This window comes from Crocodylus siamensis, chromosome 2 (genome assembly GCF_052110815.1).
Source record: "Crocodylus siamensis isolate JL-2025a chromosome 2, ASM5211081v1, whole genome shotgun sequence".
NCBI classification, from domain to species: Eukaryota; Metazoa; Chordata; order Crocodylia; family Crocodylidae; genus Crocodylus; species Crocodylus siamensis.
Genome location: NC_143396.1, coordinates 130,095,461 through 130,119,474, shown reverse-complemented (window position 1 = coordinate 130,119,474; position 24,014 = coordinate 130,095,461). Strand labels below are relative to the sequence as shown.

General features: G+C 42.3%; 1 protein-coding gene across 2 annotated transcripts in view; it reads right to left on the bottom strand.

Annotated features, from left to right (window-relative positions):
- Window positions 1-24,014, bottom strand: part of TECRL (trans-2,3-enoyl-CoA reductase like) — a 181,512-nt gene that overhangs the window by 41,198 nt on the left and 116,300 nt on the right. Inside the window, exons 3-4 of one of the 2 annotated variants that reach the window (XM_090034751.1) lie at window positions 14,090-14,134; window positions 5,624-5,712 (exon numbers count right to left, since the gene is read on the bottom strand). In XM_090034751.1, the coding sequence (XP_089890877.1) occupies window positions 5,624-5,712; window positions 14,090-14,134 (134 nt within the window). Of the gene's footprint in view, window positions 1-5,608; window positions 5,713-14,089; window positions 14,135-24,014 lie in introns of both variants that reach the window. The other variant, XM_090034750.1, reaches the window with a different exon arrangement.

Here is a 24,014-nt window from a genome sequence, read left to right as displayed (position 1 = left end):
GCAACACATCTCCCCCTCCCAAGTTGGAGTCTTACTAGGAGCAGGGCACAAAAGTGCCCTGCGACAGTGTGCATGTGATAAGCTATGTGGACTATGACAATCACAGAGAAAGGTCAACCAGTAATAGCCATGGATGAAGAGTCATCACCAGAAGTCATTATGAGGAAAAGAGAATACAAAATCAGAGACTTGAGAGTAACAAAGGGTCCCTCCTCCTTCTTTCTGGGAGGGTCCCCATCCCTATCCCTGGTAAGGGTCCCCAAGACCACCATGGATACAGGGCTCACCACCAGCCCATCTCAAACACGACACTGGAGGCGGGTTTCAGCCTTGGCATCCCACCTTCAGACTACTGACACCTAAGAAAGAGCCTTAGAGGGGATACTGCATCCTGGCCAGATGTACTTTGAGTCTGATGATAACCCTAGGATTTGGTAGATATATAGAATGCCTTGATTGTTCATATTGTTTATTTTCTGTTATCACTGTGTATCAGTAAATTTGCCTATTATCGAATGGAAAGGTCAGTCTGAGGGTGGGTCTGGTAGGTCCCCCTCCCTCCCACCCGGGGAACAAGGCCTCTGGGTCCTAAATCCAGAGCCAACAAGGGAAGGCTACTTAGAAGCCCTCTTTCTAAGGGCTGCCTGCTTCCCTGTGACTTTGAGCAGGGCAACAACACATACCTCCAGATGAGAATCCAGTGGTGCAAGACATTATGCTCAGGAGTGGTAAAATAATGTATTCACTTTGTAAGACATTGGCAATAATGGTTAGTAATCCATAGTGATTGCTACCTGAATGTAGTCTTGAGGAGTGGACCATAATCTGCTTCATTACTCCTTCAGTAGTGAAAGCTGGGATGTCAATGGAAAGAACATCCAAAACTGCAGCATCTTCATTTCAGGGGTGCAGAGGTTTGTGATGAGAGGACAGAGTGCCTTCCCATCTTTTGGAGCCAACACAAACCCGCCCCCCCCCAAAACCCCAAAACCTACCAGGGCAGAAACAATGTAGCTTCCATTTTACAGCCCTGCAGATTGTTTTTATGTAATTCCGATCAAATTCTATTTGTTGGTGCTGGGGGCTGGCTTGGAACTGTCTTGCTCATGTGGCAGCTGCTAGCTAGCCCCCTGCTTGGCAAGGATTCCCTGCCTAGCTGGGGGCTTGCTGGAAGCTGTTTCACAAGTGGGACAGCTGCCAGAATTCCCCCACCTGAGCCAGGAAGCAGAAAGCTCCCCATTCCCAGCACTGTGCAGTTCCTGTGGAGAACCAGGAGCTATGCAGTGCTGGGACAGGCAGGGCACAGAACAACCCCATCCTGGCACAGGACCAGGGATAAAGAACTCCCCTGTGTCCTGTTTCTCTCTGCTGGTGTGGCTACATGAACCCTACTGCACAGTAGGTCTGTGCAAAATGGTACTGTTCCAGTTCAACTTCAGTTTTGAGGTTTGGATGAAACAGTGCTCTGTTTCAAATTTCATCCTGAGTTGAAACAGCTGTTCTGTTTCACTTCATCGAAATAGTGAGGCTGTTTTGATGCTGTTTCAATGTTTCACCTGACCATTGGCCTGGGGAAAGGAACTCAGCCCTCCTGGGCCGAGTTCCCAACCCCAGTGCCACTATCAGGCTGGGGAAATGAATTCAGCTCAGCTGGGCTGAGTTCATTTCTTCAGCAAGACCATCATGCTGGGGAAAGGAACTCAGCCCAGCTGGTCTGAGTTCCCAACTCCAGCCCGACCATCAGGCTGAGGAAATGATGGTCACGCTGAGGAAACAAACTCAGCCCACCTGGGCTGAATTCATTTCCCCAGCTTGAAGGTGGGGCTGAGGTTGGGAACTCAGCCCAGTCCAATCTAGCACTAGCACAGAGGATGAGAACTCAGCCCAGCTGGGCTGACTTTCTAATCCCAGCCCAATCTAATGCGGGGGATGGGAACTCAGTCAGCCCAGCCCAATCTACCACAGGGGATGGGAACTCAGCCCAGCAGGGCTGGGGAGGAGAACTGAGTGACTGGGCTCAGTTCCTTTTCCCAGCCTGATTGCACTGCTTGGGATTGGGCTCAGTTCCTTTCCCCTGTGCTATGATTGGCTTTCTGCAGCCTGGTGGCAGGAGACACAGAGAGCCAGGGCTGTGCACAGCTGTAGTTCTCCCCTGTCTCCCACCACCTCACTGCTGGCTGCTTTGAAACTCAAAATGTTTGAAACTTTTGAAAGGTTTCAACTAGCCTCATTTTGTTTTGGGCTGTTTCGAAGCCCTTTGTTTCAATTTGATTTTGCTGTTTTGAGCTTGAAATGAGTTGAAACAGTGTTGAATTGAAACAGCCTCTGAAATGTCACACAGCCCTACTTCACAGTAACTATTGTGTAGTTAATTTAGTACCTGTATTTACAGGTATTAGCTAACTACACAGTAGACTGATTTACTACTCTCTCATTTTGATCTAATGGATTTTGAATACTTTTCTATACACTGCCAGAGCTTTAAAAGATGGGTTGGGAGATGGTTAACATCCATTATGGGGCACAGGACCAGGTCTTTAGGGGAGGAAATAAATTGAACTCAGGTTTATCCAAATCCCAAACAAGAACTGTAAACACCATGAAAAATGAAAGCAGTAGCAACCACTATGTTTTGTTAGGCAGTCAGCCCAGTTGGTGCATCACAGGGGATTAAGGGCATTTCTACACCATAGCAGCAGAGAGCTCAGTCTTGCCTCTGAGGAAATAAACCTCACCCACTTACACTTGCTTCACACATATAAACCCAGGAAAGGAGGAAGCAAAGGCTTCTCAAACATGCTTTAATCCCCTATTCTTCAGAACAACAGAAAACCATGTCCTAGCAATGCAGCCCTAAGCGCACCCTCAACAACTTCCCAGTTTGATGTGCTTAAAGCAGAAGTGGGTAGGCAGGGCTTATCTCCATGGCAATGTGACTGAGCTGTCTGCTAACCTTTAACAAAGGATTACCTGGTTTCATTTTTCCCAACTGGGCTTAGAAGTGAGATGGGTCTTGAGCTGCTCAGCTCCATCAGGACCAAGGTACTACTGAACATGCACAGGGGAAGTACTGTTGGCATCTGTGGAAACTTAAGGTAAAAAATGTTGTCTCTGGTGTTAGGTAGGAGCTCAGTGGGGATTTCAGGATTGTTATATTGTATTTAGGTACCAAAATTCTACCTATGTCTCAATTGAGACTTCTAAATCTTTTCAGTCTTCCCTGTTTTTCTGGACCACGTCCTCTGCCTACTAGGATGTAGCATACTACTGGATATGAAGGGAAATGACAAAATCTGCTTACTAGTGAGAAGGTTAAGTGGTTATTAATTCCCAGCCTGTAAGTACATACGTGGGAAACAAAACATTGATAAAAAAGGCCTCTTTAGTCTGGCAAACAGCCAATGGATGGAAGGTGAAGTGACCAACTTTTACTAGAAACAAGGTGTACATTTTTTATATTGAGGGTAATTAATTACTGAGACAACTTGATGAGAGCTGCAGTGGATTATTTATCACCGATAATTTTAAAATCAAGATTGGGCGTTTTATTTTTTTCCTAGAGCAGTGCTATATTTCAAATAAGAATTCAGTGACATCTTACAGTCTGTGTTATAACTGAGGTCACATTAGGATGTCACTGTAGTTCCTTCTGGCTATATGGTTACTGAATCTATGAATGTCACACCAGGTCATAGGTGACCAGGTCTGGGGCCACTTGAGGACTGAGGTGGTGAGCAGGGTCAGAAGGAATGAGCAAAGAGCAGGGACAAGCTGGGTAAAGAAGACAGGAAATAGAAAAGAGCACAAGCCAAAGGGAACAGAAAAGCTATCTGAGATCTTGTTAAGCCCTGTTACCAAAGTGCTTCCTGTTCCAGGTCAAGAGTTCATATAGGGGAAGTTGAGGGTCAACTAGCCACTCAACTGTAGGGTGCTCACCTTTTCAAAAGGTGAAGGTGGAACACATGCCCCTCCCCTCCCTGCCCCTCCTCCCCCCACCACATCTGTATGAAGGCTGAGTGGAAAAGAGCAGGAGCAGATGTAGGCTGCCCGCTGTGTGCGGTAGGGTAGCAGGCCAGGATGAATGGCTATACAGATTAGCCTGAGACCACAGATTCAAGGCCACAGCCTGTTAATGAATCTGTTTTTTAAGTGATGGATAATTTATATTCTTAATAATAATAACTCAGTTGCCAATATGAGCTTTGTGTAAGTAATTTAAAGGTAAAATGTAATCAATACCATTTTTTTTTTTTACATACTATGTGCAAAAGACACACACCTTGTTTTTTGGAAATCAGAATGTAGGGAAAAGAATTCCACAGTCATGGCAGGCAGTGCACTGCATGCAGCAGATAGCTCACCCTCGGCCAGCTCAATGACTCTTCAGGCCAAAAAAACCCCAGCCACTATACAGTGTTAACCCTTTTACAGCCACTGCCAAATTAGGAGCATCTTTTGGCTGCTCAGCCAAAAGCTATAGCAGTACAATGATAGGTTAGCACTGGAAAGGGTTAGCACTGAACTCCAATGCCCTTGGCTTGCTGACCCAGAGATGTGGCAACCATTTTGGCAGCTATTACAACATAGCATCTCCGTGGTTCTATTCCAGTGAAGAAAAATCAGCTTCCTCACTTTTACTAATACACATTACAGTTTGTGGGGGGAGGGTTGATTTTTGTGAGAAGGGTACTTTTGGTATGTGGGTAATTCTATCACTTTCAGATAGCAAGAAATTCTAAAGAACTTGTATTTCTGACTGTAGAATGCAAGAATACCCTTCTCTATCTGCAAAATTTTATTGTGGCTTCTAGAGCTCCCTAAAGTCATGTCTGGTTATTTTGGAGAGTACAGTATATGCAAATTTACAATGCAGGCCATGTTTTAATGTTTGCCGCATGCAGTTTCTGGCACCACAAAGAGGTTTGCGGTGCCACAAACCACACGCCCCTGCATGTCTGGACATGGCCTATGTGGTTTACAGTGACAATGATTTCTAATGGCATATAAATATATTACAGTTTAACAAAGTGAGTTTCAATATGTTTTGCTCATTGAGAAAACATTTATGGAGTCCAGCAAGAAAGAAATTAAAATGCTCTAGGAATTTTTAATTTCCATACCTAGCTTTTCCAACAACTTATATAACCTGATTGCTTCTTCCTAACTTCCTTCTAATGAAAAAAAAATGGGTTAAAGCATCAAGACATGACAATCTGATTATCTTCCTGTTTTAATAAGAGAATTACCAGAAATCCATTGTTTTTACTTAATACCTTTCATTTCAGAAGCCAAAGAGCCAGTGCAGTAAATGAATATATTTGACTAAGGTCCCAAACTATTATATAAACCAGCAATAAGCTAAAATTGGTTTTTTAATTGATTTCTTCCAAGCAATACTGTTATGCCCATCTTCTAATCTTTAATTGGATGTCTGAAGTACTGCACTGATATCTTGGCTGACTATCAATTGAATTCTGGTTTGAGTGGTGATAAAGTAATTACACTATTTGACACAGGGAAGGACAAGCTGAGGAAGTGGCAGGAATTTGAAGTAAAATGCATTGTACATTAAGATTTATTGTGTTGATTGTTACAAGGACATACTTACTGTGGTCCAACTGACCTGCTGCCCCAGGTCTGTAAAATACAGGGTAATGATGGAAGAAACTGCCAGGCTTTGAATGCTAACAGAATCCTTCAGATAGGGTCCATCTATAATGACAAGGAGGCAAGAGTAAATGGCATGAATAATACATATCCTTTTAATGACTCAGCACAAAATACAAGACCAGGAGCTGAACAGCAATTGTGATTTGACTTCCACCCTGTGAACTGTGCTTTAAAATGTAAAAATACAACGTGCATCCTGGTTTCGAAAAGGCTCATTCCCATTTCACTTTCTGTGCTTAAATGACAAAAATGCAGCTCCGTAACTAGTTCATGGCACATCCATACATTGGCAAAATAGAATCAACCTGTGCATCTCTTAACCCAACAACTTACCGGTAAGTGCATTTGCTTTGCGAGCAGGAGGCTAGGGTTCTGAGAGGGGGGTCCAAAACTCCACCTTTCAATTACCAGTAAGGAGTGCAAACCACCAGGCTCTTCCTTTACACTTTTGGTCTACAGTAGGGGTATCAAGGATACAGCCCATCAGAGGTGAAGAAAGGGTGCTCAAGGCTGGAGAATGCCTATTATGGTAGACCGGTGGCAGCGGATGGGAACATGAATGAAGGTTAAGAGGGACCTTGCCTTCCCAGCTATTGCTGCCACTGCTGGTAATACTGCTGTAGCAGCATCAGTTCTGCTCAGGCAGCAACAGCCCCATGGCTGGGCTTCCTGGGAATTGAATCTGGTGTCCCATTTACTCATTTCTTCCCTAGCTACATATCAGGTGCAAGGCTATGCCAGCTCTGGGAAAGGTTCTTGAGGGCCTGTGGAAACACTATTATACTTGCTCTACTTCTCCTGGCCCCCCAGATACGCTAGTGCGGCACTTCCCTGCCCAGCTTCTATGTGCAAGGCTGCCCAGGCCATGGCACAGACTCCAAGGGGGCCATTGTGGTCCCACCCTCTAGTCAGTGCTCAGAGGTAGTGCCTCACTTGCCCTACCCTAGTTATGCCACTGCAGCCTGTGGGCTGAATCTAGCCCATGGAACCATGTCATCTGGCTCTTGGGCTCCTAGAGGAATTGGGAATTCAGAGGAAGAGTGAGCGGGGATGGACCTGCTGCTGAATGTTGAGGTACAGAGCCCTGTTTGGGGACACATTTTGGCAGCAGCAGGATGAGTCCCATGGCTCCCTGACACAATGGCTCAGGCACCCATAGAAGTTAACACTGGTGATACTTGTCTTGGTGCCAGAGGTGGCTCTGGATCTAACCCAGTCTAACAATAACTCAGAATACAAACTCCCTCCACCATTTTGCTTGAATGTTGTTGTTTTGGGTCCTCCCCCCCGGCTATTTGCTTTTGGGTGAAACTCCAGTGATAAGAAATTCTGCTTCTCTTTAAGCAAGCACTCATAACTCCAGATTTCTGTGGGAACCTTATCTGAAGTAGACAGATTTCTTATGTCTGAGTTCAGAACAGTCTTTCTCACAGTATAACAGAAAAACCTACTTCAAGTCCTAATAAATCCAATACCTACAGGAAAAAAGAGAAAATAAAATGGGCCTTGTTTTGTTTTTTGAGGAGGTGTTGAATAAAGCAATGAACAGGGGAGTAGGTAACATAAGCAATTCTATTCCCACTTCCTCCAATATGTATCACATTAGGCAAGACATTTCAGATTCCAATTTCACTTTCTAGACTTTGGCTCCTTAGATTTTATACTTTTCAGGGCACAGACTGTCTCTCACTTTGTGTTTGTACAGTGTCTGGCACAATGAGGTTGCCAAGTGCTCCTGGTATACTATTGCTAAAAAACTGATATAATTATTTGAATCTCAGGAAAGTCTGACAAGCTTTTTAGAAGAAGGTCTAAACTTTTTTTATGCCATACAGATCAACTGATTATTGTTAATACTATTATGTAACATATTAACATGGGTCAAACAGCATTTATAAAACTGAATGCCAATACTTTTCCTTTTATCTTTCTGAGTCTCTAAAGAGCTTGCAAACCAGATATGAAAAAAATCTGCACCTATTTATAATGAATATCATCCTACTCTTTTAATAATCTCGTTGATTTCAATAGCATAATATTTTTTTATTTGAAGGAAGCCATTCTGAAAGATTCCAAAGTACTAATTTGTCTAGAACAGGTTCTAGGCAAGTCATAGACAAGAACCATATTCTAGTCACCAGATATGCATAAATATTCCTTTCACCTCAGTAGGAGTCCCTCATGGAGAACAAGGATGTCTGCTTTGGATCTTTCTTCTTCTCTAGTTTAGGGGTAGAAGCATATCAAGATGTTCTCAATTTTGTCCATCAGTTGTTCATGCTTTTGAACAGAAAAATCTATTTGATATTCTATGCCAGAATATTCAGAGGCCACCATTCGGGCTGAAGTCAAGTGGATTGCCACAGCCTTGGGGTAGTGGGTAGCATAGTTGATGAGGAACAAGATGAACCAGAATCTTCTTGATCTGGGGCCCAGGGGTCCCATCAACTTCATTTGAACACACTCAAAGGGTATGCCAACTAGTGGAACAGGTATCGGCAAGACATTATGAGTGAGCCAAGGTGCAACCACCTGGCAATTGAGACAAAACACACAATAGTCTTTGATTTCTTGATATACCCCAGGCCAAAAAAACCTTGCCAGGATGAAATCTTTTCCAACCCCAAATGATTCTCCCAAGATACATCATGTGCCAGTTTCAAAATCTGTACAAACAGCTGAGAGTGCCAGGCCTTGTCTTTGACCTTGTCTTTGGCCACCCTCATCAGGAGGTCCCTCTGAAATCAAGACAGGAGCCCTGGCCTGCTAATCTTGCATTCACTGTGGCCCCTTGGCCTGTCCCAACTGGCCATATAGAGGGGCATATATTGGATCCTGCCTTTGTCCTCGTTGAAATCTTGGTCTTACCCCACCTGATTCAGCCCTCTCTCCCAAAGGGCTCCAAAGGTTCCCTGACCCTCTGCCTCCTTTGGAGTGGGGCCCATACTGCACTAAGCTCTGATCCCTTTCCCTAGGCATTCCTGTTGTCTGGAGAGGGTCTTCTGTCCAATGCACCAACATTTTATGCATGACCTGGCTTGAGGCCCAAGGAGCTCATTGTTTGAAAACAGAAAGATATCTGTTTTCCCCTATCTCTGATTTGGTGGGGTTGTGGTCTGTCTCACTTGTATACTTTTCTTTTGCCACTCAGATCCACTTGGCTATCAAGCCCCAGTCTTGTCCCACCACCACAAGGGCTGACCACCGAAGACCTTACATGGTTTTCCTGTCCCCCGATAGTCTGGCTTAGGCAGATTATGGTCTAGGGTGAGGTATCCCCATGAATGCATGTGAAATACATGCATTCCTCTACCAGAGGATGTCTGCTGGATTCACAAATCACTCGTGTACAAATGTCTGGCCCAAGCTAGAGTCTGTGAGCCAAATGACATGGGCCTCCACATTTTTTACCAGGACCACATATCCCCTCAGGTGTGGGTCCTTCTGCGTTGCCTCTGACACAGAGGTTTGAGTGTACCCATAGTCCATTTGTGGGCAGTCCCAAAATCAATGTTCCTTCTCCCTGTATTGTAGGTATATTATTTACATCTCTCTTCCTCCTCCTGGGCTGCAGGGATGCTTTAGGTGACTTTCTTCTCCAGAAGGATAACTCAAGGGCCCTTGTCCTGGCTGCAGTCTTAGAGACAATGAAGTTAATACCTTTACTGGGGGACTTCCTAGAGACCTGGGATGCTTTCCCTGTAGTCCCAGCTTACTCAGGCCTGGAAGCTACTGGTTCCTCCAGGGCTCTTGACACTCTAACTCTACTCCCATGAAGTCTTCTACTTTTCACGTAACCTCCTCCAGGCTAACCACACAATGCTGATACACCCATCTCTGGGCCTTTGCTAGTAGGATGCAGCAGAAGTGTTTGAGGGTCACTGGTTCCATAATCTCCACAGTCAACCAGAAGTCTGGGTTTAACAAGCTAGTACACAAGCCCTTCAGGTTTGGGGCCAGGGCTTTGGAACTTTGTGTCCCAAGGCTCTGATCAACACTTGTGCCAGTAGGCTTCCTCCATGAGACCCAACTAGTCCAGTATGGCTAATTAAAGGATAGTGTAGTCCTGGGCTAACTCTGCTCCTAGAGATTTGTAAGTCACCTGTGCCTCCCCAGTCAACAAAGAGGCAACCCTCATAGCCCATGTTTCCTGTGGCCACTGAAAGGTCTCCACCACCCACTCAAAAGTCATGAGGAAAGCTTCTGGGTCATGTTCAAGTCCCATCTTGGGGAGGACTCCACCCTATATCCTTTGGGATCCATGTGACTCACCAACTTAGGTGGGAGTCTGCCTCTACTCCAACTGATGTCTCAGGAAGTTCTGCTGTTGCAGGTGCTGGTCTCTCTGGAACTGCTAGATTTGTTGGTTCTGATTCTTCTAGACTTGCTATTGCTAGAGTTGGATCTGCTCAAACAGCTGTTGTTGTTGCTGCAGCAGCCCCTCCAGCCATTTTATCAGGAGTCCTGTTTCCATTACTGGAATTGGCTTTAGAATACCCATGTTCTCCACCACACATAGTGGACTGTCACTGTTTACAACACTATTTTATTTTTCTTGGGTTACACTTGCCCTCACAGGAAACACCATAATTACAAAAAAACAGATACATAGATTCATAGATGTTAGGGCCTGGAAGGGACCTCATGAGATCATCAGGTCCACCCCCCTGCACTTAGGCAGGAAAGACTGCTGAGGTCAGGTGACCCCAGCAAGGTGCACATTCAGTCATTTTTTAAAGGTCTCCAGGGTAGGTGATTGTATTACCTCTGTAGGGAGTCTGTTCCAGAACCTGGACACTTGAATCATAAATTATTTTTTTCCTTATGTCCATTTGAAGTGATTTTCTAACAGTTTTTGTCCATTGTTCCATGTCTTCCTCTGGGGTGCCTTGGTGAACAGATGTACAGGGTTCCAAGGCCCCAGGCCTTGATGTATGTCCCTAATGTATTTATAGGCTGCCACCAAATCTCCTCTAAGTCTCTTATTCAGGCTGAACAGTCCCATGTCTTTCAACCTCTCCTCATATGGCTTTATCTCCAGACCTCTAATCATATCTGTGGCCCTTCTTTGGACTCTCTCAAGCTTCTCCACAACCTTCTTGAAGTGCAGCACCAAGAACTGGGTGCAGTACTCCAGCTATGGTCTCACTAAAGCCAAGTAGAGCAGAAGGATGACATCCTTAGTTTTACTTGAGATGCATCAGTAGATGCATGCCAGTGTTTTATTCTCTTTGCCAGCTACGGCATTGCATTGGTGGCTCATGTTCATTTTGTGGTCTACCACAACCCTGAGGTCTCTTTCAGATGTGGTGCTCAAAAGTGTAGCACTGCCAAGTCTGTAAATACGTTGCAGCTTATTTCTCCCCAGATGTAGCACTTTACATTTCTCTGTGTTAAATGTCATCAGGTTTTGATCCACCCACCTTGCAAGCTTGTCCAGGTCATACTGTATCCCCAGCCTATCCTCTAGCATGACCACACTCCCCCATAATTTTGTGTCATCCACAAACTTGCCAATACACTTTTAACACATGAATCCAAATCATTGGTGAATATGTTGAAAAGCACTGGTCCAAGTAGTGAACCCTGACGGATGTCACTGGTCACCTTACACAATGTCGACTCAATTCCATTATTAATATTCTCTGGGTCCTACCTTGGAACCAGTTCCCTAGCCACTGGATTGTAAGATTGTCAAGGCTGCAATTTCTCAAATTTACCATGAAGACATCATGGGAGATTAAGTCAAAGGCCTTCTTGAAATCCAAGTATATGATATCAACCTCATCTCCCTTGTCCAGGTGGTGAGTAACCTGACTGTAGAAGAAAATGAGGTTGGTCAGGCATGACCTGCCTGCAATGTACCCATGTTGGCTGTCCTTTAGATTACCGCCTTCAATTAGCCTATCACTAGTGGATTTGTTGATAATTTTTTCCAGGATTTTTCCAGGGATTGAGGTCATACTGGTTGCCCTATAATTCACTGGGATCTCCATTCTTCCTTTCTTGAAGCAAAACACCACATTGGCCCTCTTCTAGTCTTCTGGGACCTCTCCCAAGTACCATGAGTTCTCAGGAGCTTTGCCATTGGTCTCATGATGTTGTCAACAAATTCTTTCAGCACTGTCAGGTTTAGTTCATCCAGTCCTGCTGACTTGTAGATATTCAGCTTCTCTAGATGTTCCTCTACAAGATCTTCACCAACTATGGGTAGGTGATCACCCCCACCTTGATCGTCTTGTATCCTGTCAAGCAGGCTAATACTGTAAGACTGGTGAAATACTGATGTGAAGTATTTGTTTAGGTGTTTTGTTTTCTCCTGAGTATTGGTTATCAGCTATCCCATTTTGTTCAGCATGGTTAATAATGAAGTGTTAACTCATACCTAGTAGTCCTTTCCTGGACCCTGAGAAAGTAATTCTGAATATACTCTGCAACTTCAGTTTTTCCTTTTCTCCCTTCTCTGGGAGCTTTTAACTTCATTTGGGCCATCCAAACATTCCAATCCTCCTAGACAGACAGGAAATCTTTTTTCAGCTTCCTGCAACTGGACTACAGCCCCTGAGCCCTGCACCCTGTTACAGAGGCAAAGAAAAAATCTTTCGTTTTTCAAAAAAATGAGGAGAATAAAACCTATAGAAAAACAAGAATCAGTGAAGGCAAAACCAGGAAGCAACTGAAGGGTTAAAAGTTAAAATAAAAAAGTTCATAAGCCAGTGAAATCAGAATAACACGTGCTGTTCCACAAGGGATTTAAAGAAGTCAGTGATTGAAGGGCTTGGACTATTTGAATCTCAGATGTTAGGAGCAGACCCACAACCAAGGAGTAGACCCACAACTCTACAACTGAAACTCAGGAAATCATGAATTGTCAGGGATAACAAACCAAAAAAAAAAAAATAGGAATTGCATTGAGGGTCTAAGAATGGGGACATAGAAGAGAGAATGACAAACCACACCCATTGCTCTGTGAAGGAATTAAAAGAATCATTCAAAATAAACAGATCAGCCTACTTCTATCTGGAGGCATTGATCCTAAGCCTATCTAAAATTAAAGGATGGGACAGCAAAGTCAGGAAGTCTACAGATTCCATAAGGCAGATAATAAAAATGCAGGGAAGGGAGCATAGTAAATGCAAGGATACCAGATAGCGACCTTGAGCAGAGGATCCAAGGAAGCACACACTACTTTGCAAAGCACTTAGGGGAATTAAAGTGGTTAAGTTTAAACCCTCTGGAGAATGAATTCCTAGGTTTATCCACAGAACAAGTTCAGCATGGACACAGGTAGTTAAATTTTCTAATATTATCATGTCCTTCAAAAATTATTACAATCATAGTAGGTCAGCCTTCATGGCCCATATAGTCCTTGATTTTTCTGCTAACACCATCAGTAAGTATTACAATTTGGATCACATATTCTTTCCTGGTCATCTAACTGTCACAATTTGATCATGTATAAGTGCCAGAGATACTCCTTATACAAAGGTTGACATTTTGTTGCTCTACATATAACCCCCCTGGTAAGTGGATAACTATACATACACCAAAACTGGGCCTGAAGGGGTTCACTACTTCCCATCTTCCCCTAGTGACTAAGGCACTCACATGGGAAGCCGGAGTTTGCAGGCCCCACTCACCAAGAGGGGATTTCAACTTAGTACTAAGCTAGGAAGTCAAGGACACCCAGATTCAAATGCCCCCAGGGCAAAGGTGTGGGGGGGGGGGGGCGGCAGCTATAAATCAGCACCCCTAGTTTCATCCTTCCCCCTCCTCCCCTAATGCCCCACCCACTGAGCTCTGATGGGGAGAGGGGAAAGGTAAGAGAGGGACCTACCTCCATCTGTTTTCTGCTCCTGAGTCTAAATCTAGTAGCCATGGGTTTGGTGATCTCCATTTTAGAACATCAAAGTCTTCTACACATTAACAAGGGCATACGTACAGACTCTGGTTACTACTGCACATAGTCAATCTGTGTGAATACATGGTCTTTAATAGTCATCCATGTGTGCAGGGCTATGTGCCTAGGAATAGAATTCCAGCCTATGTACAGATGTCATTTTGGGCACTTAAATGACTGAAAATGCCATGTAGATGACATGCTTAGGAAGGAGACAGAATGCCACCCTTAGTGTCAAGAGGTGGGTTTTACACTGAAAACTGAAAACCAGTCTCCTTTTTCATTTTAATATTTACTATAAGAAAATTAACAGAAGCAACATTATACAGTACACATGAAAAATCTTCAGTTCTGTTCATCAGTGGGGAAGCTAATTAGATATCCAGACTTATTAATTAGGAAAAAAGTCTGAATGGCTTAGCCAATAGCATATATACAATGCAATATAATTAGGCAGAAACATCAGAAATAGATTAGAAATATACTAGGAGGTTGTTTGACAGAAAAATAAATACTCACTTCGTTCCAGTTGCAGGCCAACCCGGGAAGGGTACCACTGGGGGCCTATTAAAATCATAAAGAATTACATTTAATTTCATGGTATAGCTTCTAAACCTCATTTCTTACTAGTAGCAAGTGTCCTTTTTTGCTGATAGCTAGAACTGTGAGACCATAAAAATGTCTATGTGCTTTAGCTATAAATGAAAAATACAGTAGTAATATGGGATGAATATACAGCGCAATGTATACAGTTAGAAAAGAAATATCCCACCCCCAAAACACTCTGGCTGGCTCTACTAGAATGCTGAATTTACAGTCAGCAGATGAATAATGCAGATTGCAATGTATCAGAATAATCAAACCTTATGGCATAATGGCACTGGGGACTTTGTACATAGTGACAGAAGAAGTCAATCTTTTTGTTGGAACTTGACAGTTTTTTACCAAATTTCAAATAAAAAGATAAGGGTGGGAGAGGGAAGAAGAGGGGTTATTTTCCTATTAAAGTGATTATAAAAATGTGTTCTTTCTTAAAATGATAAACTGTTAATGTTTCCTCACCACCCTCAAAAGGATCAACCACTTTGCTTTCAGCCAAAAGGATAATATTGGCTATATTTTTCAATATGGGGTTCTTCACTGATCATTATATGTTTATCTGTCTGTCTTTCTGTCTGTTTCTAAGGAAAGCAAACATATTTGCCAAATTTTCCTTTTGTCAGAAATGTAGGTTTCTTTTGTAGGGAAAAAGAAAACATAACTATTTTAATGGAAAATGTTCAGTTAACCCATTTTCTACTTGCCAAGTCACAAACTCAACGTTGGAGCAAAGCAGGAAGTTAGGGTTTGTTTGCTTGTTTTGCCCTCTGGCAGGCACAGGAAAGAATTCATATTTATTCCTACTGGAAATTATTTTAGAAGCAGGAGAGACCCTGAGTCCATTTCTTGATACGCCACAAGCATAAAGTGCCTCTGACTGCCTCTGGATTCTATTCCCGCAGTAAACTTAATTTGCAAGGGAATCAGCATGTACATGGAGACACTGTAACAACCCTAATACTGACTAGCTCCATATGGATCAAAGATGCTGGGAAACTGGGAAGTCCAGGAATTCTTTTCGTGGGGTGCTCACTGTTCTAATGACTCTTTACAGTTTTTGTTGCCTGGGATTGCTGAAATAACACTCAAAAGGAGCTATGCGCATCATTAAGAACAAAGCTAAACAAGCTGGATGATTAGTAGAGAACTGCGTATTGGCTATGTGACATGGAAGTAATGCATATAATTGACTTTTAAGGATGTGAAATGCCTGCTGTCTCTAAGACAAACAACCAGTACTGGTTTACATCCAGGGGCAGCAGCTAATTGTTAATGCTACTTCATGGGTCAGTTAAGATACTGGTAGAACAAAGCAGGAGGCAACTGTGTAGAAAATAAGGTTTGGGGTGAATTCTATTACAACCCTTCTGAATGGAAAAATTACAGTTATCTTGTAAAGACAAAAATTCATATCCTGGACAATTTGCTGAAGACATAGCAGGTACCTATACACGTTCCTACTGTAATGTGTCAGAGAAGACTCAAGTAAGTCTGTTGGATCATAGTAATTACCAGAATGGTAATTACCATGCTCCTTAGACTCCAGTGCCATGTGTGTCAAAGTCCCTATGCTGAAAAATGGTGGTGGGGGTGCTTTAACTAAAGCTCGTTCAATGGGCTTTAGTTAAAGTGCCTCCGCCATCATTTTTCAGTGTGGGGACTTTGATACATGTGAAGCTCTGGAGCCACTCTAATTAAAGTGCCCCGCCTTCCTTGCCCATGGAGCATGTGTATAAGCACTTAGACTAAGAATTCAGGTTACTTTAAAAGCATCCACCTAGGTTTAGCCATGGCCAGCTAATATGTTTTGCAGGCCTTCCACCATGGTTACATTTGTTTTCCTGTGTTTTTAATACAAGTTAAAGACATAGCCAGATTTTTTAAGTGCAAGTTTTTTTCTTGATGAAGTCTTAAGGAATAGAGAAGCTTTTAAAAATGCTTGCTTCACTATAAGTATCACATGGTTCCTGTAAAGTGGTTGATTCCTAGAAAGAATATTGACTTTCAGTGTGACAACTATTCTGAAACAGACATTCCCACAGACATGCTTTTCTATAGGTCTGTTACATTTACTGCATGAGAGATGCTCAGGAAAACTTGCTAAGTGAGCTAATAGTCTGAGAGGAATAAAGTGAAGGGGGAGAATGCAAGCATTATTGTTTCTTTTTTTAATTCATAGCATTGTGGCTATTCAAATTAAAATTGTGGGTTTCTGAGCACTTTGGAAAATCCATCCAGAGTCATACAAGTGGCTTTATGTGTTTAGAATATACATAAAACACTCTTTCAGGAAAGCATTTAGAATCAAGATGTACAAGCAGATAGACTGCAGTGAAACAAGTTATGGATATCTATACAGACATTAGAAAGGACTATTTCTTGAAAACACACTTGATGGAGAGGGTTTTTTGTTTTGTTTTGTTTTGGGTTTTGGGTTTTGTTTGTTTGTTTTTGTTCATTGTCAGAATTCTGTAGCACAGTAGAGGCATTAGACAATTGCTACTATGCTGCTGGCCAAGATCAATTTCAGCTCTGATCTCAGCAGGTCAAGAAATATGCACAAACTGATGCTTGAAGCACCAGAGAAGACCTATCTATCAAAAAAGCAGCAACTAGCTTTTTCGAAGTACCACAACAGACCATGGCTATTAAAGATAAAAAGAAGATAGAGAAACAGCAGCTGTCAGACTTGTCAAGGAGGATATGATTTGCTCCAGGACAGCAGATATCAATAGTTATTTGGGAGACTAAAATGGGATGTACTTGTGTTAAATTGAATTTTTTTCCTCCTTGTATTACAGTATATTTCAATAAAAACCAATTTACCTGATCCTTCGGCAATGTGCTTTGAAGCATGGCTCATAATCTTCAGTAGGGCAAACAGAGGTTGTGCTTTTTGGCATGTAATCTTATATTTCAGTGCAGTAACCCAAGTACACCAAGACTCTGAAAACAGATCCAAGAACTAAACCTAAAAGAAAAACCAGCATTTCCAAGGAAACCAAAGGTACAAAGAGTGGTAACCAAAACCTGTGGTGTGATGTTGGTCAAGTCACTGTCCCTTCTCACTGAGTCTGGTTTTCATCTCATCTCTACAACATGTCTACGGAGTAAATTTAACACACTAGAGAGCAGTGTACTTAGGCACAATATGTGAATCTGGTCAGGCTGCTTCTTAAATTGGAAGCACTATGTCTGCATATGGCTTACAATAAGCTAAATAGCACTACGAAGTGAAAGGGGTATGTTTACACAAGATGCTTTACTGCACATTAAATTAGTCAAATGTGCTGTTTGCTAGTGTCAACATATATAGGTATTAGATAAATGGCACATTAGGTAATGTGCAGTAACACACATTTAGATACTGACTGGGAGCAATTTTGCTCCTGGTCAGCCCAGGAAGCAGGGGATCTCTGTTGCCAGGCTAAGCCCCAATACAGGGGGAGCTGTCAGGAAAGTTTCCAATGTGCATAGGGCCAGGAGACAGGTGCCCTTGCAGCCGGCACAATATTCCTGTCCCCATGCACATCAGGAACTACCCCATGTCCCCCTGCCAGGCCCCGGGCTACCACCCAGGGGAGCCTGGAACTCCTGGCTGCTGCAAGGAGGCAGAGTAGGACAGAAGTAGCCCTGAACTGGGCTGTTCCCATTGGGCACAAATCTGTGCCCAACAGGGCACATGTGCAAATCTGCTTCTGGTCACAGCCATTTCTTACTGCACCATATTTTACTGCTCAGTAACCTTACTGCATATTCATTGCACGAGTAGATGCCCCCAGAATCAGTTAGCTCATGTTAGCTTAATTAGCCTTCCTGCAGTGCCATATGGACATGGCTATACTGATTCTGGGCTTAAGCCATCCACAAAACACCTGAGGATGCACAGGGCCTTAGACTTTTTTACTTGATTAATTCTTTGGGCTAGAGACCCTCTCCCACTATGTGTCTGTGCAGTGCTTAGCCCACTGGTACCTGAATATTGGTTGAGGCTAAGAGGAGTCATACAAGTTGCTGGAATCAGAATGTCCAGTCTTGTGCAATTCAGCTCATCTTGGTTTCCAAGCCTAAAGGTAATAGCTTCCAGCTTGCAAATAAATTGGAAAAATGTTGTGATTCAGCTGGGACCTTCTATACTAGGAGTAGCCAGGACTCATGCAGGAATTGGTATTGCCTTCTAGGAAGAATATTGCTACCTCTTCTTCTCCAGTATATACAGAGAGTGAATGACTAGCTTCATTCTCCCAACCTGATAAAGCCTTGTTTTTGAAGGAGAAGGGAACATCAGCACACCTTCAAATGCCATTTTTTCCACTAGTAATTTTGAGGGTTGAGTGACTTGCCCATGCATCATATAGTCAGTGGAGGCTGGATCCCATTGTGCAGTATGCTTTAGTCACTTTTGCGACACTTCTACACATTAACATAAATACAAAATTTCTTGAGCAGAAATATCATAAAAGCAAGGTATATTTTGTATTTAAAAAATTATAAATCACACTTTTTTCAATAGTTTTCAGGTTTTTTATAGAGAGAAAATATATTTCTCAACAGTTTCCAATGGAAAAACTCAATTTTAGATTAAAAGAAAAAGGGTCAGATGAAAAATATCTACTAGGTATAACTGCACAGTAACCCGCATTACTGTGTAATCACATCCCCACATGGCTTCCTCGTGATACTGACTACATTAGAGTTTGGTGAGACCAGTAATATATTTCCTGAATATTATGCGTATTGGCTAAAATATGTCTAAACGTCATTGAACTAACAGATATTAGGGAATTCCGATGCATCCTGGAGGAAAAGAGATTACAGGAAGGTTTCTAAATCGGTTGCATTAGATGCCTACTCCACAATAGTTCATTACTTTAGTTCAGTAGTGTCATGGGGCATGAACCCTGATGCAACACTGCTGCACCATGGTAACAAGGTACTGTGAAGTAGTAATGAGCTGTTGCACAGTCCATATCACCAGGAAGCCATGTGAGGATGTGATTACACAGTAATGCTGGTTACAGTGCAGTTATTTAGTACTTGGGTATGCAAGTACTAAATGACTGCTCAGGAACAATTGCACAGTCAGCATCTTCTGCTAACTCCAACGGATGACACTGAGGCCAACAATTTAGCAAGATTCAAAGAAGGGACTGGGCAGTTACAGATGGGGAAAATGAGGCACCACAAAGTGAATTGAGTTATCCAAGGTCATCCTGCAGGTCAATAGCTGACCAGGAGGTACAACACTTTTCTCCTGAATGCCAGTTTCATGCCATAGGACGAAACTTTTCTTTTTAGCTCTGCACTTGGAAAGTTCTATTTTCTACTCATGTATACCAAGAATAGGCAACCAGTACTGGCAGTGTAGAAGCATGGGGAAAGACAGTACCTTAGCTTCAGGAGATTCAGGAGTATGTGCTGCAGTTCTCTGAGGTTAATTTATCTAAAGACTTGAACACCCAGCATTTTGAAAAGTTAACCTGATGCACCTTACTCTGCCCATTGCATTCACCTATTGCTCTGTCTTTGGAGAAGAAACTATCTCTCTTCTCCATGTTTGTACAACAGCTAACATAGCACAATCCTGGTCCATGGCTGTTGCTAGCTCCCTGCCCTATCTAAGCAAAAATAAATAAGTGTGTACATTAGGCAAATATCCAATCCATTTGGCCAAAGTGTGTACATATTCCATTTGAATGCAAGAAGAAAAAACAGCAGGACAAAGCCATTGACTTTTCTTTTTCTATGTTTTTTCTATTTCTATTTGGACTAAAAATCCCAAGAAATGAGCCTAAAACCATAGGAATGCAGGGCCTTTTAAATTTAAAAGTCTGTATGCATTTTTAAAGGCTCCAAACGACATTTTATCGGTCTGACTCCACTGACTGTAATAGGAACTTCATGGTTAAAAAGCCATGGAAAGCTTTGAAAGATCAAAGCTACGCTACAACTCAAAGCTACAACTTTTCCAGTTACGTGACTGAGGGATTTCTATAATTTGTGTACCATTTCCTAAAAGTAAGAAAACTTTTAGTGCTTTGCCTATCTCACAGTAAATTATGTATTTATTATACACAGTGTAGTTATATAACATTTAGGCTATACATTTAATGCGTATCACAGCAAAGGTAAGTCAGAGTCCACATTTCGTCCTCTGTGAAATTAGACATTTTCTCTACAGTTCAGCCCTGTAAGAAACAGAAAATGGTTTTGACAGACATTGTTTAGAGATAATTAGCACACTGACTTTCCATGAACAGCTAATTTTATTATCGGTTAAATTGTTTGCTTCTGATTGTATTTTACTACCCATGCATCTCTAATAACAAATAGGCTTAATAATTATGAGCAACACCTGCTGTGTTATGAATAGGGCAATATGAACAACAAAATTACTATAATCAATCAGTGGCATCACGTTGTTAAAAAACCGTGAAAACGGGGAACGTTCTATGGTAAATTGCAATAGGAGTGAAGTATAATATCCCTGCTATGATCACCTGACATTATACCCCCTCTGAGGCATGTAACAGAACTTGCCCATGAAACACCCTTTACTGATACCTGAGAAATGCACCCCATAAATGTAACCAGGTCATAGATCTCATAATTATAAAATATTGGCAATAGAGTCATTAGTGCATGTAACTAGCATTCCTCAGTGCATGACTCGCATCTGAAAAGTAAGCTTGCTAAAACATGACAAAGTGAATGCTGGACAGATATAGGTATTCATAACTGTGACCATTTAACAGTAGAGGTCAGGAATGCAATTATTCTTAGTTGTAGCAGGAGTGTCTGAGAATTCTCAAGAACACTTCTGAGCAGTCAGGAGTTGATAAAGATAGCATCATCCTGACAACTCAAATCTTTGCTGAATTGAAGCTTGTGATTCACCGCCTTCCAGAGATGACATTCTCCTAGGCAGCAGGAGAAATTACTTGAGGCTTTTTTTCTCTGCTTTTATTTTCAGAAAAGTCTAATTCAGCTTATATTACAATTCAATGACTTGCCAGGCTCATTGAAAACAACAATAAGCAGACCATGACCATCTATCTGGGAAACCATATTGAAGCACAGTGGTGCCACAACAGCAAAGGGAAAGAAGCTTCTTAGATTGAACCTACATAACAGACTGCAGCTTTTATTCCCAAGAAGTGGTCAGGCAGGTGAGCAGTGCTGTTGAAAAGAGACCTTTCATGTACACACTGGGTGTGTCTGCATGACAGACTACTGTGCAGTTGTTACTGACCATTTATTTAGCACTCTGTGATGGTGGACCTTGCCTCTCTGTATCCTTTTATAATCTCCCAAAGAGCTGTAAGTACTCCAGCTTTCCCGCCTGCCACGTCTTGGATGTTATTATAATATGTTCTGCTTTATGATGTCACTTGTCAGGAGGGTTGTTATATATATATTTGTTGTTTTATTTTGCTCTTCAGGTGTCTCTATTAAGAATACCAGTATTATAGAGGAAAACTTCACTCAATTATCCCCACACACTTGCCAATATATATATTCACAAACAGATGCAGATTAACACTTGTCTTTATCTTTATTCTTTATAACATTATACAAACTTTCGTTGTCTTTAAACAGAAGTGGTCCTTTTTTTCTTTTCTTTTTTTAACAATTATATCAACTTTGTAATTCTATCTACATATGGTTCTTATTTAGCCTTTATCAGTTTGGTTGGACTGAACTTGATGTTAATAAACAAAGTCCCTTTAACTCTGGTTTGTCCATTTATTTCCTCTTTTTTTTTACAGCATGCTTTTCTCTTCAAGCCTTGTTATTTCTGTCTCTTTACTTTTGCTGTCCTGAGTGTGTACCTTTCATCTGGTGCGTGCCTGACACCTTGAATCCTTGTGGTCAGCACTCAGTTGTTTTCATTAAGCTTGTGGGAGTGAGTCAATTCACTCTTCTCTTTTTTGTTTGTTTATTTACTTTTCAGCGCGGCTGCCGTCCGCATCTCCGGTGCCTCTTCAGGGATCCGCCCCTCTTTCTCAGAGCTCCGCTCTTTCCAGCGGCGAGAAAAATCCTGAGGTAAGTGTCTTATCTCCTGGAGATCTTCTTTCTCCCTCACTTTCTCCTTCAGATGCTTTTTCTTTCTCCTCCCTTTCTGAGACTTCCTTCTCCTCTTTCTTTTCTTTTCCCGGAGCTTCTATCCTAATATGGTAATAGCTCTGGATGCAACGTTCTCCAGCTCTTTTTGCCACATCACTGTTTCCTCTTTCACACACCTTCCCCCTTAAGGTGCCACGAGGCACCTTTTGTTGTTTATCTTGATCCTCGATGCAGAGGGAGTTCGGATCTTCCTGAGTATTCGAGGCCTCTAGGGATTGGGTACTAGGATAACATCAAAATAGGAAGTCTGCTACCACGTTGGCATGTCCCAGCCTGTATTCAATATTAAAGTGGAATGGTTGTAAGGCAAGTGCCCATCTGGTGATTCGTGTATTATCTGTTTGGGTTGTCTTTAGCCACTTCAAGGGTGCATGATCAATAACCAAAGTGAATTTATGGCCCAGGAGATAATACCAAAAATATTCTACTCCCCACTTTATCGCTAGGAACTTACGTTCAATAGTGGCATACCTTTGTTCTGGTGGGTTAAGTTTCCAGCTAGCATAGGCAATCGGGCATTCTATCCCATCCACTTCCTGTGTCAACACAGCTCCCACAGCATAACTTGATGCATCCGTCTGTAAAACGAAAGGACAGGTGAAGTCGGGTGTATGAAGGACTGCGTCGTTACATAAATCTTGTTGAGTCCTGCGAAAAGCTTCTAAATGTTTTTCTTCCCATTTTATATGCCCATTGCCTCGTCCTTTTAATAAGTCAGTCAAGGGGGAGGTTATCTCAGCAAAATGCGGTATGAACCTGCGGTAACAGCTGGCTAAATCGAGGAAAGCACACACTTGTTTTCTCATCCATGGAGGCGAATAATCCTGTATCATTTTGACCTTATCTGCCAAGGGGCTCATGCGTCCTTGCCCTACTAGGAAGCTGAGATATTTAGTTTCTGCCTTACCTAGGGCACATTTCCCTGAGTTGGCTGTGAGGCCCATTTGCCTGAGTTCTTGGAGAACGGCACGCCAAGCTTTTAAATGTTGTTCCCATTCGTCTGTATAAATTATAATATCATCTATGTAGGCTGCTGCATATTGTTGGTGTGGTGCTAGGACCCAATTGATGAGTCTTTGGAAAGTGGCTGCAGCCCCATGCAGGCTAAACAGCATTCGCTTGAATTCATACAAACTCCATGGTGTGCCGAAACAGTTTTTGCTTGGTCTTCTCTGCGTACAGGTATCTGCCAATATCCCTTTGTCAAATCTAATGTAGATATGTATTTGGCTTGTCCTACTCTCTGCAGTAATTTGCTGATTTGGCGCATGAGAAAAGGGGCAAATTTTGAAATTGCATTTAATTTACAGAAGTCAATGCACAAACGGAAGGACCCATCTTGTTTTGGAACAATTACCAATGGGCTTCGCCATGGGCTCTGTGATTCTGTTATTATTCCTTGCTCTAACATCCTATCTCTGCCTTCACTACTTCATATCTATGATACGGGATTCTCCGCCGTCTTTACCTTATTACCCTTCCTTCTGGTGTAACAATGTTATGGCTAATCCCCATAGCACAGCCAGGATTCTCGTTAAACACGTCTCCAAACTCTCATATAAGCAGTTTTAATTGATCTCTTTGTTGTGCTGTCAACTGGGTACCTAGACAGACTTCTTGACTTGTTGGCCAGTTTTGATGTTCTCTATTCATTGTACCCTCATTTTCTGCTTGCGCTTTCATAGAGGAAGCTATTAAACCTTCTCGCTCTTTCCAG